The sequence below is a fragment of the Heliangelus exortis genome, chromosome 7 (assembly GCF_036169615.1).
Source record: "Heliangelus exortis chromosome 7, bHelExo1.hap1, whole genome shotgun sequence".
Lineage (NCBI taxonomy): Eukaryota > Metazoa > Chordata > Aves > Apodiformes > Trochilidae > Heliangelus > Heliangelus exortis.
The window spans coordinates 6149758-6163958 of NC_092428.1; the positions used below are offsets into that span (position 1 = coordinate 6149758).

At 41.5% G+C, this 14201-nt stretch overlaps 2 protein-coding genes across 9 annotated transcripts in view; one reads left to right on the forward strand and one right to left on the reverse strand.

The window, feature by feature from the left end:
* The window catches only part of C7H10orf95 (chromosome 7 C10orf95 homolog), a 237984-nt gene that overhangs the window by 123866 nt on the left and 99917 nt on the right, over positions 1-14201 (forward strand). The gene's annotated exons all lie outside the window — the stretch shown is intronic.
* SUFU (SUFU negative regulator of hedgehog signaling) overlaps positions 1-14201 on the reverse strand; it is an 84580-nt gene that overhangs the window by 15779 nt on the left and 54600 nt on the right. For all 6 annotated transcript variants that reach the window (XM_071748390.1, XM_071748391.1, XM_071748392.1 and 3 more), the window contains exons 8-10: positions 12916-13027; positions 2195-2329; positions 899-1037 (exon numbers count right to left, since the gene is read on the reverse strand). In XM_071748390.1, coding sequence (XP_071604491.1) covers positions 899-1037; positions 2195-2329; positions 12916-13027 — 386 coding nt within the window. The remainder of the gene's footprint in view (positions 1-898; positions 1038-2194; positions 2330-12915; positions 13028-14201) is intronic.

A 14201-nucleotide genomic window follows, 5' to 3' on the forward strand; every position in this document is an offset into this window, starting at 1 on the left:
TGATGTCCTCCAGACATGAATATGGGCAGTGGAATGCCTTGAAAACAAGTCACTGGAAGGTTAACTGCAACACTGCAATGCTAAAACAACTCCTTGCCTTACAAACAGAAGGGGAAGTAGGAATGCCACAGTAACAGTAAAGGCAGAGACATACTGCATGCATGTAGTCCCTCAGAGATGGGCTTTTCTGAATAAACACATTCCCCATGGCTTTTTTCTCTTCACAGTATGTTTATAACCATGAAGAAATTCAAGGTCACAGCAGTGCTATGCCATCATGAGTGCATTGCTGCTCTGCAGGGATGACCCTCAGCACCAAGCAGATGGCAAGTTTCCAAGGAAAATCTGTGATACAGAAAAATCTGGGTGCAGAAAATATGTGGGTGATCCAACTAACCATGAGTTTTACAAATAAGTAATAGGGAAAAGCTGAAACTGAAATAAGTTGTGCTTTCTGTGCTGCTCTCCTGTTAGGGATGATGTAAAACTGAGATTTTGGTTCTGTAGGATAACAGTCCCACAGCTCTCTAGCACTTCTGCCCTGGCTCCATTCCTGTATAGGTCATTCCACTCTGCTTCCTCAAATTTCTTTCTGGAAGAAATCACCGGTAAATACAGCCTGTAAAATATTCGTGAACTCCACGGAATGGGCACTACTAAATTCACAGATAATTTTTGAACTTTCCAGCCACTGCTTATCAACTTGAGTTCCATTAATATAAACATTTCACCATTATTTTTTGAGTCCATAATTACTGAAAATATTACGCAAGAGCTGTAAGAGAACTTGCAGGAGAAAATATAGGTTTCTTACACTTTTAAACCACAAAAACCTTTAGCACAATTTTAGGACACAGTAAAGGACGAAGGGGGAGAAAAAGGAAGGAGACTCTCTCACTTGTAACCAAGGTCCATGTGCTGCATAAGGATGTTCTTCTGTAGCAAAGGCTCCTTCTACTCCCGTTGATACAAACGTGATTGCTGTATCCCCTGTAATACTTTTATATGTAAAGTGCCGTCCATGCAAGAGCCTTCCCCTGGGGAATAAAATATATGTGTCTGAATTGAAAGGGCGGGAGCAGCAATCAAAAAATGAAGAAGATATATCACTATAGCTTGTGCCATCAGCAACTATTAATTTTTCAGGAATATATGAATTATGTGCTCCACAAAATAGGTCACAAGCCTCCTTCTGAGGCAGGGTGTTCTCCCTTACCTCCCTTAATCTCAGGGCCTTGTTACAGAACTGGAATACATCTAAATCCCACTGCATGCTTATGCCCATGATTAGGTGCTGATGCATGTTAAGAGCAGGGGACTGCCAGTCTTTCAATAAGATGAAAACTACAGATGAGAATCCAGAGTCTGCACCATATCAAGTAAAATATATTTTGTCTAACAGAGTCACAGTTGCTTGATGAATTACTACTGATCAGCTGAGCTGTGGTAACTGATCAAGACAGACTGTTCACACACTTGTGATGTAAAATAAAGTATGTTAACTATCCCACTGGTTTCTCAACATGCACAGGTGAGTGTGCACCTGCTGCTGATAACTCTGATACAACAGATATGTAACTCATTAAGCTAAAGTAACTCAATCATCTGCAATCATTTATCTCTACCCCACAGTTCATCTTTATTGTAAGGACAACATTTGCCATGGGTATTTTTAAAAATAGTGCTGACTGAAACTGTGGAAATCTAGAAAAGTCACTTTCAAGTGGTATGCGCAGCCTGAACCTTCAGAAACCGATGTATAGAGTAAGCATGCAGTTTTGTTTCTTCAGTTATGTGACATATTTTGTCTAGAAGACACATTTGCATGCATAAACTGACTGCAAGCAGGCTTTGCACAACCACTAGTTTCTGAGTCTATAAGCCAGATTTAACAACTTAAGTTTTCTTTGACTGAATATCACCAAATTGCCAGCATTAGACTAATAAAAAACCCCTGTATACTAACCCTGTCCTTTTCCAGCGCTCAAAATATACTGTAGAACATAAAAAGAATGAGAAACAATCTTACCATGATGAACACACATGAAAAGCATCATCTGTTTCTAATGTGTTTTGGCAAAATATCTCAGCTCTGGCCTTTATAGACCCATTGCATGCATGTCTGTCTGGTGAAACAATGCCACAAGGCAAAAGCAGCACGGTAGCACAAGCTTAGGAGGATGGCTCCACTCACCTGAGACACAGGGGAATGAGAGCTCCAGACTCCTGGTTAAATTTCAGGTGTACGCTCTCCAGCTGCCTCGTGCGGATTAGCTCGTGAGGAATGATAGCTGCTGAGCTCTCGCTTTCTAAACTGTCCTTACGGCTTCTAAGAGAAGAGATAAAATGCAGATATTTAGGATCATAGTGCTGTGTGCTACTTCTGCTCCATTTTAGAGCAATTGTGCAAATACTGAAAAACACAGGAGCAAATGGTTATGAAGACACATCCAAGTTTTCAGCCCTACAGAGATGCAATCTCTCTCAGACTACTGATTGCAGTACAGAGCTCTTCACCTTGATCTGCTGTCATAGGATCTGAACTGGTGCATACACATGGTGCATCCTTTCCCAACATACAAGAAATAACATTTCTGGGAAATTCTTGGAGCAAAACTACACTCTTCAAATTCTCAAACAACTATAAAATGGCTTGTAAGAATTACTAAATGTACCCTCCATCTTTCCTTTATCTTCAGGATTGTCTAGGCAGTGGCCCCCAGAAATGACTTGTCCAGTCACTTGTTTGAGGTCTGAGGCATTCCTACACTGTCTCTAGATCATTTGTTTCTACAGTTCAACTAAAAAGGTTTTGAGAACCGCTTTCACCAGCATTGAGTGCAGCAGCCAAAAGATTGACTCTACGTGTGATGAATAGGACACCTGCAGATTGCTTGCCCTTGGACAGGGGCTGCTTTAAGACAATGCAGCTTTGCTTTCTTATTCATTCATTTCTGCAAGGCCAGCATATTGTGAAGCTATGACTAAAGGTTATGTTTTTACATGATTAGGAACTCTGCCAGACAGAATCCTGGTATATCTCAAAACACTTGACCATAAACATTTTATATGTTCAAAGAGCATAATCCTTGATAACCCAGAACAATGAATGAAGGACAGAGGGGTTATGATTTTTTCAGATGACATAGACTGATGCGATGCGTCTAATACGTGATTTACATTTTTGTGACCTGGTATTCTGCATGAACTTAACAGAGATAAGACTTTGTTAAGATAGTTTCTATAGCACAGAATCCCCAGAGAAAGGGGATGAGGAAAGAGGAGGGAGGTGAAGGATGCCGTATTGCAATGTTGTTCCATTGTGCCAGAGAGACCAAAAGCCAAACAAGGCTTTCAGGCAGTGGCTTCTTTTGGGAGCACTCTTAAAACAAGCCTGGATTCTTCCTCCACCCGAGAAAAGTCATCTTTAACATACATCTGGAAATAATTGAAAAGAAAAAGCTTGACCCTCATGAGCTGACTTAGATCACACATCTACTTGATTCTACATTTGGGTGCTGTCCCAAAGTATTCCTATCCACCACATGCATGGTAATACAGGTAAGTGTGGCTTCCAAAGCACATCAACCTATTGCCTCTGCCAGGTCACCTAGTCCCAGGTGAGTCTTTCACCCAAACTGCTGAGCTGCCCACTCTGAAATGAGGATATAAGGATATAACTCTGATATCTCACAGTACCTTCCTGCAAATACTCTGCATGGCCGGGTCAGAAACATGAAGGAAAAAATGTTGGAGCAAGATAAAAACTGTAAAACACATCCCATGTTCTAACTTTGCAACACATAAAAGTAATAAAGGATCCAGCAAGGACATGGCAGGTCATTCTATAGCTTATGCATGGGGTGGGCTGATGGACTGACAGCAATGTCAGTTTGGTGGGTTAACCCTGAAGCAAAGACACAACATGCTTTGTAGTCTATAGGTGGCACTTAAAGCTGTGTTTAATCTACTTCAGCAAACATTTTACAGCTCTTTGTAGGTGGGGTCTTCAAAGAGTGTAGTGGGCCAGCATTCTGCAGGCTGATTACCTGAGAAGTGCAGTTGCAGTTGATTAATGATCAGTTGACCTCAAGCTAAGCTTTGCCTTAACTTCCTTATCAGATCTTATATACACAGTGAGCTGTGGGAAAGTCAGCCTGTGGTCTATGGCTTCTAATCATTCATTTATCAATCCCTACCAAAAGAGTCAGCCATTAGCAACGGCTGATTTTCAAGAAGGCCATAAGATTGCACTCATTAAATGCAGTTCCAGAGTTTAGGCACCCTGGAGCAGATCAGGAGTGTACAGCAATGCTATTGCTACAGACTGTGCCCTTCTCACCTGGACTGCCACATCCCATAACACAGCCTCCCAGGCAGTCGCTGCTGTAGGTTCATGCTTCGGAAAGACAGGACAGCTCTCCATGCCCCTGGGTTCCTACTCCCTGAAGCTGAAGGTGGCTTTTTAGATTTCCACCATTCTAGCACAATGGGGCTGCAGTCTGGAGGGGAAACAGCCTCCAGTTTTTAATGCAATAATAGGAATGACGACAATATTCTTGAGGCAAGAGGCAAAGCTTTTTAAGTCTTACTAAAACCAGCGAATGCTGTTTGTCATAAAACACTTAAGATGTTGACTAATGTGTAACTATCAAACGGAACTGTCATGACTTTGAGATTGTCAATAATTATGACTTCGCGTTAATAAGTAACCAGCCTTTCTGTCAAAAAGGTGAAGGAAAGAAACAAGATGGTAGTTAATACTTTGAATGACATGAAATTATGAATTCTTTCCAAACTTTTCCAAAACAATCATGGTCTCTGTGTGCTCTCTGTTTCATTTTAGTGGCACTTACACAATTTCTGTGATTTAAAGGTAAGGGCAAAACTCCAATAGCAGAAAACAAATAACCTTCTATCTATATCTTTCTAAACAAAAGTTGTGTGTTGTGGACTGCACACAGCACATCAAGCAGCCTTAGCATCATCACTTTAGACTCTGGAACATGTCGCATAATGCAGAGACTCGGCAAGATCCATTAAAATTCTCTCTTTGGGAATGGAAATCCTTGTGCTGACCCTTTCCAAAGGGTCATGGCACAGATGAAGGGTCAGCAGAACTTTTAGGTTGTTAGCAATAAAAAGTTCTTGTTGTAACACACATTGCCATCTGCAGCTTGTAGTTTTCAGCCTCAAAAAAAATGTAGAAAAATTTGCTTTCTAGTACTAACATCCTTGGGTTTATAGCTGTCTGTTTCCCATAAGCCTTTGCTTTCTCTGCCCCACCACCAAGTAAATCAGCAGCAAAAGCCAATGGATTTTTACTTGTTATGACTAAGATCTAGCTAAATATCATGTAAAATGTTGCAGTCTTTTTCTATTCCAGATTTAATACTTCATCCAAACCCCCCCAAAAATAAAATCAGTGTTTCTCAAGTGTCCAGAAAAAATGAGTCTGAAAAAGCCAGGGCTGCTGCATTAGAAAAGGCAGTAGATTTAAATGGAAGCAGAATGCCAGAAATGCCCCAGTTTAAGGACTGCATATCTTGTGTTTTGTGAAACTGGAGGGGAGTTGGAGGAGATTAAAGCGCATTTCCCTCTGATTGGGAGCTTGTGGGAGGTGTAAATGTGGGCAGTTGTCATATTAATTCTTTAGATGATTAGATTCTTTTTGTTTCTTTAAAGCTGTTTGTAGCTAGGTTTGATGTCTCCTGTTCTGGGCAAGTGTATTGCTGCAGTTACCAAGGTGACTTTAGCTGACTTTAAACTATTTTTTTCCAGCTTCAGTTTCTACCAGTAGTCTGCTTCTGGGTGGAGGAGAGAGAGAGGAAATTGTGTTTGTTGGATTTTTTTTTTTTTAACTCTGATTAAGTGCTGATTACCGGTCCATGAATTTAATACAAGCCATATTTTTTTTTTTAGAGAGAGCAGTAGTCAAACCATTGCAAAAGTGTCCAATATGGCCTGCAGCTTCTTCTGACCTGTCAATAGGGAGAAAAGAGTTCGAGACTACGTGTCCCAGTGTGCTGCACTCCTTCTTCATGTGAGCCACATGCTGGAACCTGTAGCCTCCCAGGGGCCCTATCTTTGTATTAAAGATGAGGGTGGCTGCAACCTGCTTAATTTTATGCCAATTAGCAGCAGCCCTTGGGGATCCTGGAATATCACCAATGCAATCACTGGGTTGCACAAAGTTTGGATGTCCCCTCCTTATAAACCATGTTTATAGAAACCTCTTCTCAAGCAACCCCACTGGCAGTTATATTAAGGGATTCAAGAATAACCAGGTTGATTGGATTAAGAAAGGTTTATGTGTTCTTGCATTTGTGTTTTGCTTTATGCTCAGACTGCTTGATCTCATGGATCTGTCACAGAAGGAGGTCTCATTTCCCTTCCAAGATTTGTTGCTGACATGGAGCATAATTTCACTGTACTTCCAAGTTACCCACCCAGGTTCTGAAATCACAAAGGACCAACTGTTGGAAGCTGGCCACTGGAGCTTTGTAGGCTGGGTGCCCACTGTATCACTAACCTGAGTTACTGTTCCTTGCTTCCTTGGTACAAAACCAAGAGTAAGCAAATACAAACCATTAGTGTGAGCTTACACAGATGGAAAAGAAAGGTTGGACCACTTTTTTTTTTTTTTTTTTTTCCTATTTCAACATAACCCCCCCAGCCTTTTTCTGCCCTTATCAACTATGATTATTTGAAACCTCCTCACTCCCTAATGAAGATATGGTCAAAGATCACTTAAGTGCCGGCAGTCTTCCAGTGTCTTTTCCACAACTTCCCCTGAAGGACAAACCAGCAGTTGTGGGAAAAAGCCCTAAGCATCTTGACACACAGTTTGGACACGTCACAGACGCATGGAGGCAAGTGCAGAAATGAGGAGCACAAGGTTACACAGCTCCTGTTGTGTGTGGTCACACTGAGACAAGGCTAGCTCAAGTCCTGAGACCCAGGTCCTCATCATCCTGGTTAAACTGGATGGTGGAGATGTTCTGTGTGCATTTCCTGGCAAGAAGATCTCCAAGGACAACACCAGCAGCAACACCCTTCCTGCCACTCACATATCCCCTTGGAAAGCTTCATAGTAACTACTGTCTATTCTTGCAGGGTCCAGACTGTTCCAGATATGCAGCAGAACCAGGACTGAGAGATTTAGATTGTTCCACTGGCACCCTGTAGACTCATGGACAAAGTCACACAGCTCTTATACGCTTCAGGTTCCTCGTCTGTAAAATGAAACATTTTTCCATGTCAGGGTGTTGCTAGGATTAAAATCAATGTTAGCAAAGTACTTTTGGATTCTTAGATGGGGAAAGCTATGCAGAAGTGCAGATTATTAGCATGGTCACCGCTCTGCACTTCTACTGACACTAGTTTTCCAGACATTTGCTTTTCTAGTTCACAGGCTTGTCACCCAGCACTCAGTCTCATGCTGAGAGACACTCCCTAAAGTATATTGCCTCCCCCCGTTCAGCATTCCTTACTCAAGCAAGACACCACTGAATGGCGTCTCAATGAGAGAGCATGCCTAAATAAGCAAGACTGGATTGGAAACTTACTGCTTAGTGGTTGCAGAATCAGAAAGTCTAGCCAGAACTAGACAGTTTCAGAGAACACTTGAATACTCCCCTTAATGTAAAATTTTGCCTCCAAGAACTGAAGACAGGAAACCAGCTACAAAGACAACAGCTCCCTCCGCCCAAGCAAAGCAGCAACCAAACCCCAGCACAACTCAGAGAAGCAAAGTGCAAACTTGCCTTGAAGCAAATTCTGCATCTTGATATTACTGTCAGAGCTTCCTCAGAAATGCTGCTCACATGGAGCTTGTTAATGTGTATTAACTCCGTGTTACTCACTGAAAGGAGAAATCAGCATGCCCTATTTACCAAGTCAGAGGAACTACATGGACAGTGGACTCCAGTCCTGGGAGTGATGCCACTGTTACTCATGGGCTCAAAACCAGGCACATCATGTGACAGTCTGGGGTTATCCCTGAGGAATTCTGGAGTGACACAGCTGCTCTCTCTTACAGCAATGGAAGGGGAGCAACCTAAAATGCACAGGGTGCAGTGCACTGGAAGGTCACGGCCAGGACAATCCTGCCAGCCCCACCTGCCAGAGGGTTGTTCCTCATTTTGTTTGCCATGAACCTGCCTTCATTTCCCTGCACAGCTGGAAACTGTTCAGGACTGGATGGAATTAGCACATAGGCACAGAGTTACCATATGTTCAGGTTTCCCTAGACTCAACCTGCCTTTCTGCCTGGAAATTGAATGCAGATGGGGTTTGAGATCTCTGGGGCATCTGTTGTGGGTCCCTGGACAAATGACTGCAGTGCACAAGGGGATCAGTGCATGCAGAGTTACCTGGGAAATTCCAGACAGAAACAGGGGAATCAGACACGTTGAACCACACCACTTCCTCCTTTGTGAGAAGACGGAGAGAGATAAACAGCAGAGAGATGACTGAAAAGTTTTGTTAAAGAAACACAGCCTTGGGAGACCTTTTTCTGCAACTCAAGCCTCATTTTCAGACACTGGGGATGCGTGTGGGCATTACCTGAATCCTGGCACAATGAAACATAGCAATTTCTGATAATTTTAGCCTTAACATGTGCAGTAATGCAGTGTGCTAGCTCTAAGTTTCTACTCCATGCTTTAGCTGACAGGCGTGGTAGAATGGTCTGAGTCAGCCAAGGGGCAGAAAAACATCACTTTCAGCAACACTGCATGATCAAGGGGACCCTTGAGAGGTGGAAAAGGTCAAGAATTCCCCTATCCCAAAGCTGGCTCTCACAGCAACTGTGGCAAATTAACTCCTCTGTCCTCATCTGTAAAGTGGAGATACTACTCACCTGCCTCACAGAAGAGCACAGAGCTAATTGCCAGGGACAATTAAAGACTTGGCCCCAGAATTACTACATCAAGGAATTAGATAGCAAATGAAGCAAAACTCCATAAATTTCACTGATCTTTGACATCTGGAGCTTCCAGCACACTAAGGTCTTAATAACAACAGTGTTTAGCCTGATATCTATGTGTTCTTCTTTAGTAACAGCTCACTATGTCCAACAAGAGCCCATCTGCACAGGGGAGTCTTGTCTTTCTGTCTGTCTCAGCAGCACCTACCAAGCTGATGGGTACCAAGAAATAAATAATGCACCAATGTAAAGTACATTTGTATTCATAAATGCCTCATTTTTCCAAGCAGTAATCAAGAGTATTATGTTACCTATGGTTGAAATGATTGGTCATGTTTCCAAAGATTAATTTACATGTTCTTTTGTTTAATATGCATGAACTGATTTAATGGCTGCTTATGAACTGAGCTAAGTCATTTTGAGAAACAGATGTCCGATGCAGTTTTAAGCATTAAGAGTGCTTTTATTCATATCCTTAGGAGAAAAAGGGCTACACAGTCTACAGTAATAACACTAATGAATCAAAGTACTACAGCTGCCCAACAGAGTCTTGACAGAAACCAGCTTTTTCTCAAAGAAGCTTTTTTTTTTCAGGGGTCTGAGACAGTGAACAACTGGCAATATGTATGCTTCACATGGAAGTACATGCTTTGATAGAGCCCGAACACTGAATCAAGCCCTATCTGCAACCAATGAAATGATTTTGCATGAGCTCTGAAAACTGTAACTACACTAAGACAGGGAAATCTATATGGAATCTGGATCCTCCACATCTTATACAAATAAAAATTTGGAAGTTCGAGTGTTTCTGATACTATTTTGTGACACTGAATGCAGAAGAGGTTGTCTGCTTTAAACCCCAATCGATTATTTTGTGTGGGTGGTAGGGTTAGGATAAAAGAAAGGAAAGAAAGGTACTAAGAAAGCAGTTGGTAGCTGCAAATCTATGATAAATAAACAGCACGTTCATCTTCTGCATGAAGCCATTATAGTCTGTGTCAGACTTTAACATCCTAACATCAGTTGGGTACAAATTTGATGGTTTGGAGTTCTGCAGTGCTCCCTGTGGAGAGTATATTTGGAACAATTTGCCATGCCCCAACAGAGCTTCAAGTTCCCGAGGAGCCTCTAATGCACCAGTTATTCACAGGACCCTTGCAACAAACCACAGGTTTGATATTTTATGGTTTGGTGTATACAGTGCAGGATATTATTACACACAAACCTGCTTCCCATCAGCCATCACCCTGTAATCGTTAACATATTTATCCTTGTGGTGCCTCAAGAAGATGACATTGTTATTAGTCCCATTTTATAGATTCAGAACTGAAGCTCAGTAGCTAAATGACTTGCTTTTGATTACACAGGGAGTTACAGGGAAGAGTCAGAGGGAACGTCAGAACTGAGCTCCAGCCCGACCAGGGCTAAGCAAGAATTCGCACCAGAAGGAATAGGTCTATGTGCAGAGCTTTCCATCTTAGGATGAATGTTTTTAAGCCTTATGAAATGACTGTATCTGCAATGGGTTTTGTGACTTTCAGATCTCAGCCTTTGCCACTGCAGGTAGCTGTAAGGAACACGGGTGTAAATATATTACTGTATGCAAAAGCTGAACTCCTAAGTTACATCCCTCTGCAGGAGCTGGAGACTACAGTCTCCAGACCATGGTCATGTATTTAATACCTAGTTGTGCAACTTTGCTCAAATGCATAAGACATGCTGAGATAGTGTATTAGGAAAGGCTGAGACCTAATGAGATCTTTCTCTTCTGGTTCATCTATACCATATTGTGACAGAAAATATGTTGACTGATAAGTTTTAGTTACAGTCCAGGTAATCATCAGGTCTGATTTAAGTACCAGTTAGCTGGAGTTTGAGTAAATGCTGCTTTCCAAAACAAGCCACCCCTCTCAGTATGGCCAATGCATTGAACAAGCCCCATTGCATCTGCTACATGAACTGGAGAAGAGAAACCACTGCACAAGTAAAGACAGACCTTTTTCAAACTCCTCTCAAAACAGTCAGTAAGATGGAGGAAAGAAGTTTTAGGACACATAACTGTTTTAAGTTGAGGATATCTGCTCTATCCCTCTGATATGAACTATCACCAGAGTAACCACTGGCAAGACACATAGCTCATAGCTCTCTTTCCATAACTGAACTGCTGTTACAGAGGAACAGGGTAACTGTTTCCACAGTGGTAACCGTAGACCTCAGAGAAATGTATTGATCTCCTCCTAGAGGAGGCCAGCAATGGGAACCAGCCATTCTTACCACCCACACTTCACATAGGGTAGGTGTCCAGCTGCTACAGGTAAAAGATTTGCAACAAAGAGCACTGTCACATATATGAAGCTCTGAATTTGATCTGCCTTTTCTGTCTCAGAATAGTCAAAACCCCAGGTAAATATTTGTGTGCTTCATCTTAGACCTCTGCTAACCTTTCACCACTCTGTCTTGAGTGTATCTGTGTTTATCTTACCCTGAATAATGTAAAGCTTTCTTATCTAAGCAAAAACTGCCTTCTAAAATTAAGGTTTACCCATCAGCTCCCTCCCTGACCTGATGTGGACCTCAAATGTTTCTGGTCATCTCCAATTACTGCAAACTCAGAGCTTGTACTGGGAATGCAGATTCATGCAGGACCTCATAATCTGTGAGAATTCCTGCATAGTACTTTTTAGTCTTCTAAGGCTGGGTGTAATTTGTACAGTTTAGATGGTATTGTTTTGGGTTTTTTTTCAGAGGGGCCAGCAAGACCATCTGATGTTCCAATGGACCAACCTTCAGGCAGGGAAGTACTACTCAAATTTGAAGTCAGGTCAGATTCTGGTTCCATTTAATTACTATATAGCAAAAGCAAGATTATTCCTAAAGCAGTACCTTATATTACTAACTAGTACATAGTATCAGGAACTGGTACAATACTTCCCCCAAAGGGTTAGGCAACTCAGAAATATCAATAAGTAAGGCAAATCAGAAGTCACCCATAAAATAAAACAGAAAGGACAGAGTCCTAACTAAGTATGAGGAATACTTTTCTCATTAAATGCTTGAATCAAGAAAGAAACAGGAACTGAAACAGAGCAGGATGCTGTCCTTGCTTGTCCCAGTCACTACAGGAAAGAGCTGATTTCATGACAATCTTTACTCTTGAAAAAAGAAAGCACAAATGTTCATTGGCGGCTAAGAAACCGAAGGAAATACCAAGATGAAAGACTGCAACACAGATGCATGCCTTTCTTGTTTAGATTGAAAACATTAAAATTGATGGTAATACATTTAACTAGTGAGTGAAATCAGCTTAAGAGGGAAAAGATGGAAATGCTGATACTGCAGGTGGGTTGAAACCACAGGTAATTTCCTATAAACTGATTGAAGTAAAAAGTAACAAATGAGAAGAAATCTACAGGCCCACCCACTCCCACTTAAATCACCTGTTAGTCTACATACTATTAGAGACCAGGCTGCTATTGGCATATAATTACTGCCAGTATCTGCCTGTTCAAGCAAGGAAAGATCAAAGGAACTTAAAAAAAAATAAAACCAACATTTTAACTAAAAGGCTTGTAATTATGAGCTTGAAAACAAAATGCTCAAGCAAAAATATCAAGAAACATTAATCTCTGTCACTTAGCTCGTGGGATACCATAGCACTGTTCACCACGCTACATTTTATAGGGCTTAGTCCAGTCTCATTTCCAAAACTGTGCACATTTCCTGCACTGCACAGGTTCTACAGAACACAATCAGAGCCACTATAAATGAGCAAGGTTTGTCCAAACACCCAAAACTGCCCTCCTGAGTACTATGGGTTAACTGGCCCATTAACCCAACCTGAACAACTATTCTCCCTGTATCCTAGCACTTTACAAGTCCTTGCTGCTAGCTTTCCTCTCCCCATGCCAAATCTTTTCTTACCCAGATTTTACTGTGCCCTTCAGCCTCCCTCCTCCCACCATCTGAGAGTGCAGGCTAAAACTTACGGTGCTCGGTCATGGTTCAGCCCATTCTGTCTTTGTGCATTTATTGGAGGTAGAACAGGTTTGCTGTTTATCTCAAGCCCTCTACGCAAAGTCTCCCTGATTTGCTCCGTATCTGCAAAGAGAATTTTTTAACACATTTTAGAGTCCCCAGAGATATTACAGACATAAGGACATGTCAGCTGTCTTTTTAAAGGTCCTGTTTATATGGTGTGTTTCATCTAAACTCTTCTCCTTCAGAGAGAAATGAAGAGATGCTAAGGGTGAATCCTTAACAGCCCTTCCTGCACCTGAGGAGTTCTTTCACTTCATAAAGGCAGCTTGAATTCTCTTGGTTTGGGCTGTGATGTTGTGTCAGGCAAGGAGAAGTGGAACCTTTGGTATTGAGCCCTCCTGATGAGGAAATTCTGAGTGGTTTTGTATCCTTTCATAAATGAGGTGTTCACTGTTTATGTAGATCTCATAGAACCTCCTGACACTTCCAGCCTTTGTGCCTGAAGTCACTTTTCCCATTAGGCATTAATACAGTAACTCGCTCCAAATGAGTGGAAGGAGGTTCCCTAGTTTTTGCAATTGGCTTTGCAAATCTGTTGATTAATTTACAACAAGAAGCACAAAAGAAAGGAATTTTATGCAGAGCAAACTTTAGCCTCAAGCTCACATTTGAAAATAAATTGCAATTAGGCACTTCAGAAGCAGTCTTTTTTCTTTCGTTTTCCTATAATTACTAACGCCCAAATACTTTAATAGAATGGTTTCCTACCTTTCTTAGAAGTTTCCTCATCTTTTCTTGATAAATGTAGGAATTGAGTAGAGAAAAAATACCCTAATTATTTAAAAATCTTTTGCAGGATATACAAATATCACCATCTGTACCTGTCTTGGGCTTTTCATTTGCAGAGCTGATGGAAAAAAACCTTTGTAGGTCCAGTGCAGTTCAAAATATTTGCACAGAACTCCTCTATATACATTTAGTATTCTTTTTTTTAATGATGAACCATTCCTCTGGAAAGAGTCGTTAATTCCAGGAAATCTCAAGTTCTCAAATTTTATGTTGCTTCACCCAGTTGAAAGGTAACATGTATAATTTCAAGCATGTGTAGTGGCTGTGACATCTGTACCCCAAGTTGGCACCTCACTGCAAAAGAGAACTCCACTGTATTTTATTTCTTCTTTCCAGAGTTCTGTATTTGAAAGCATCACTCGAGTTCAGCTACAGCAAGATGCAGTGGCAGTCCAGCTTGCCACCCCAGAAGTGACAATGTTAATAAGAAAACACAGCATGGGAA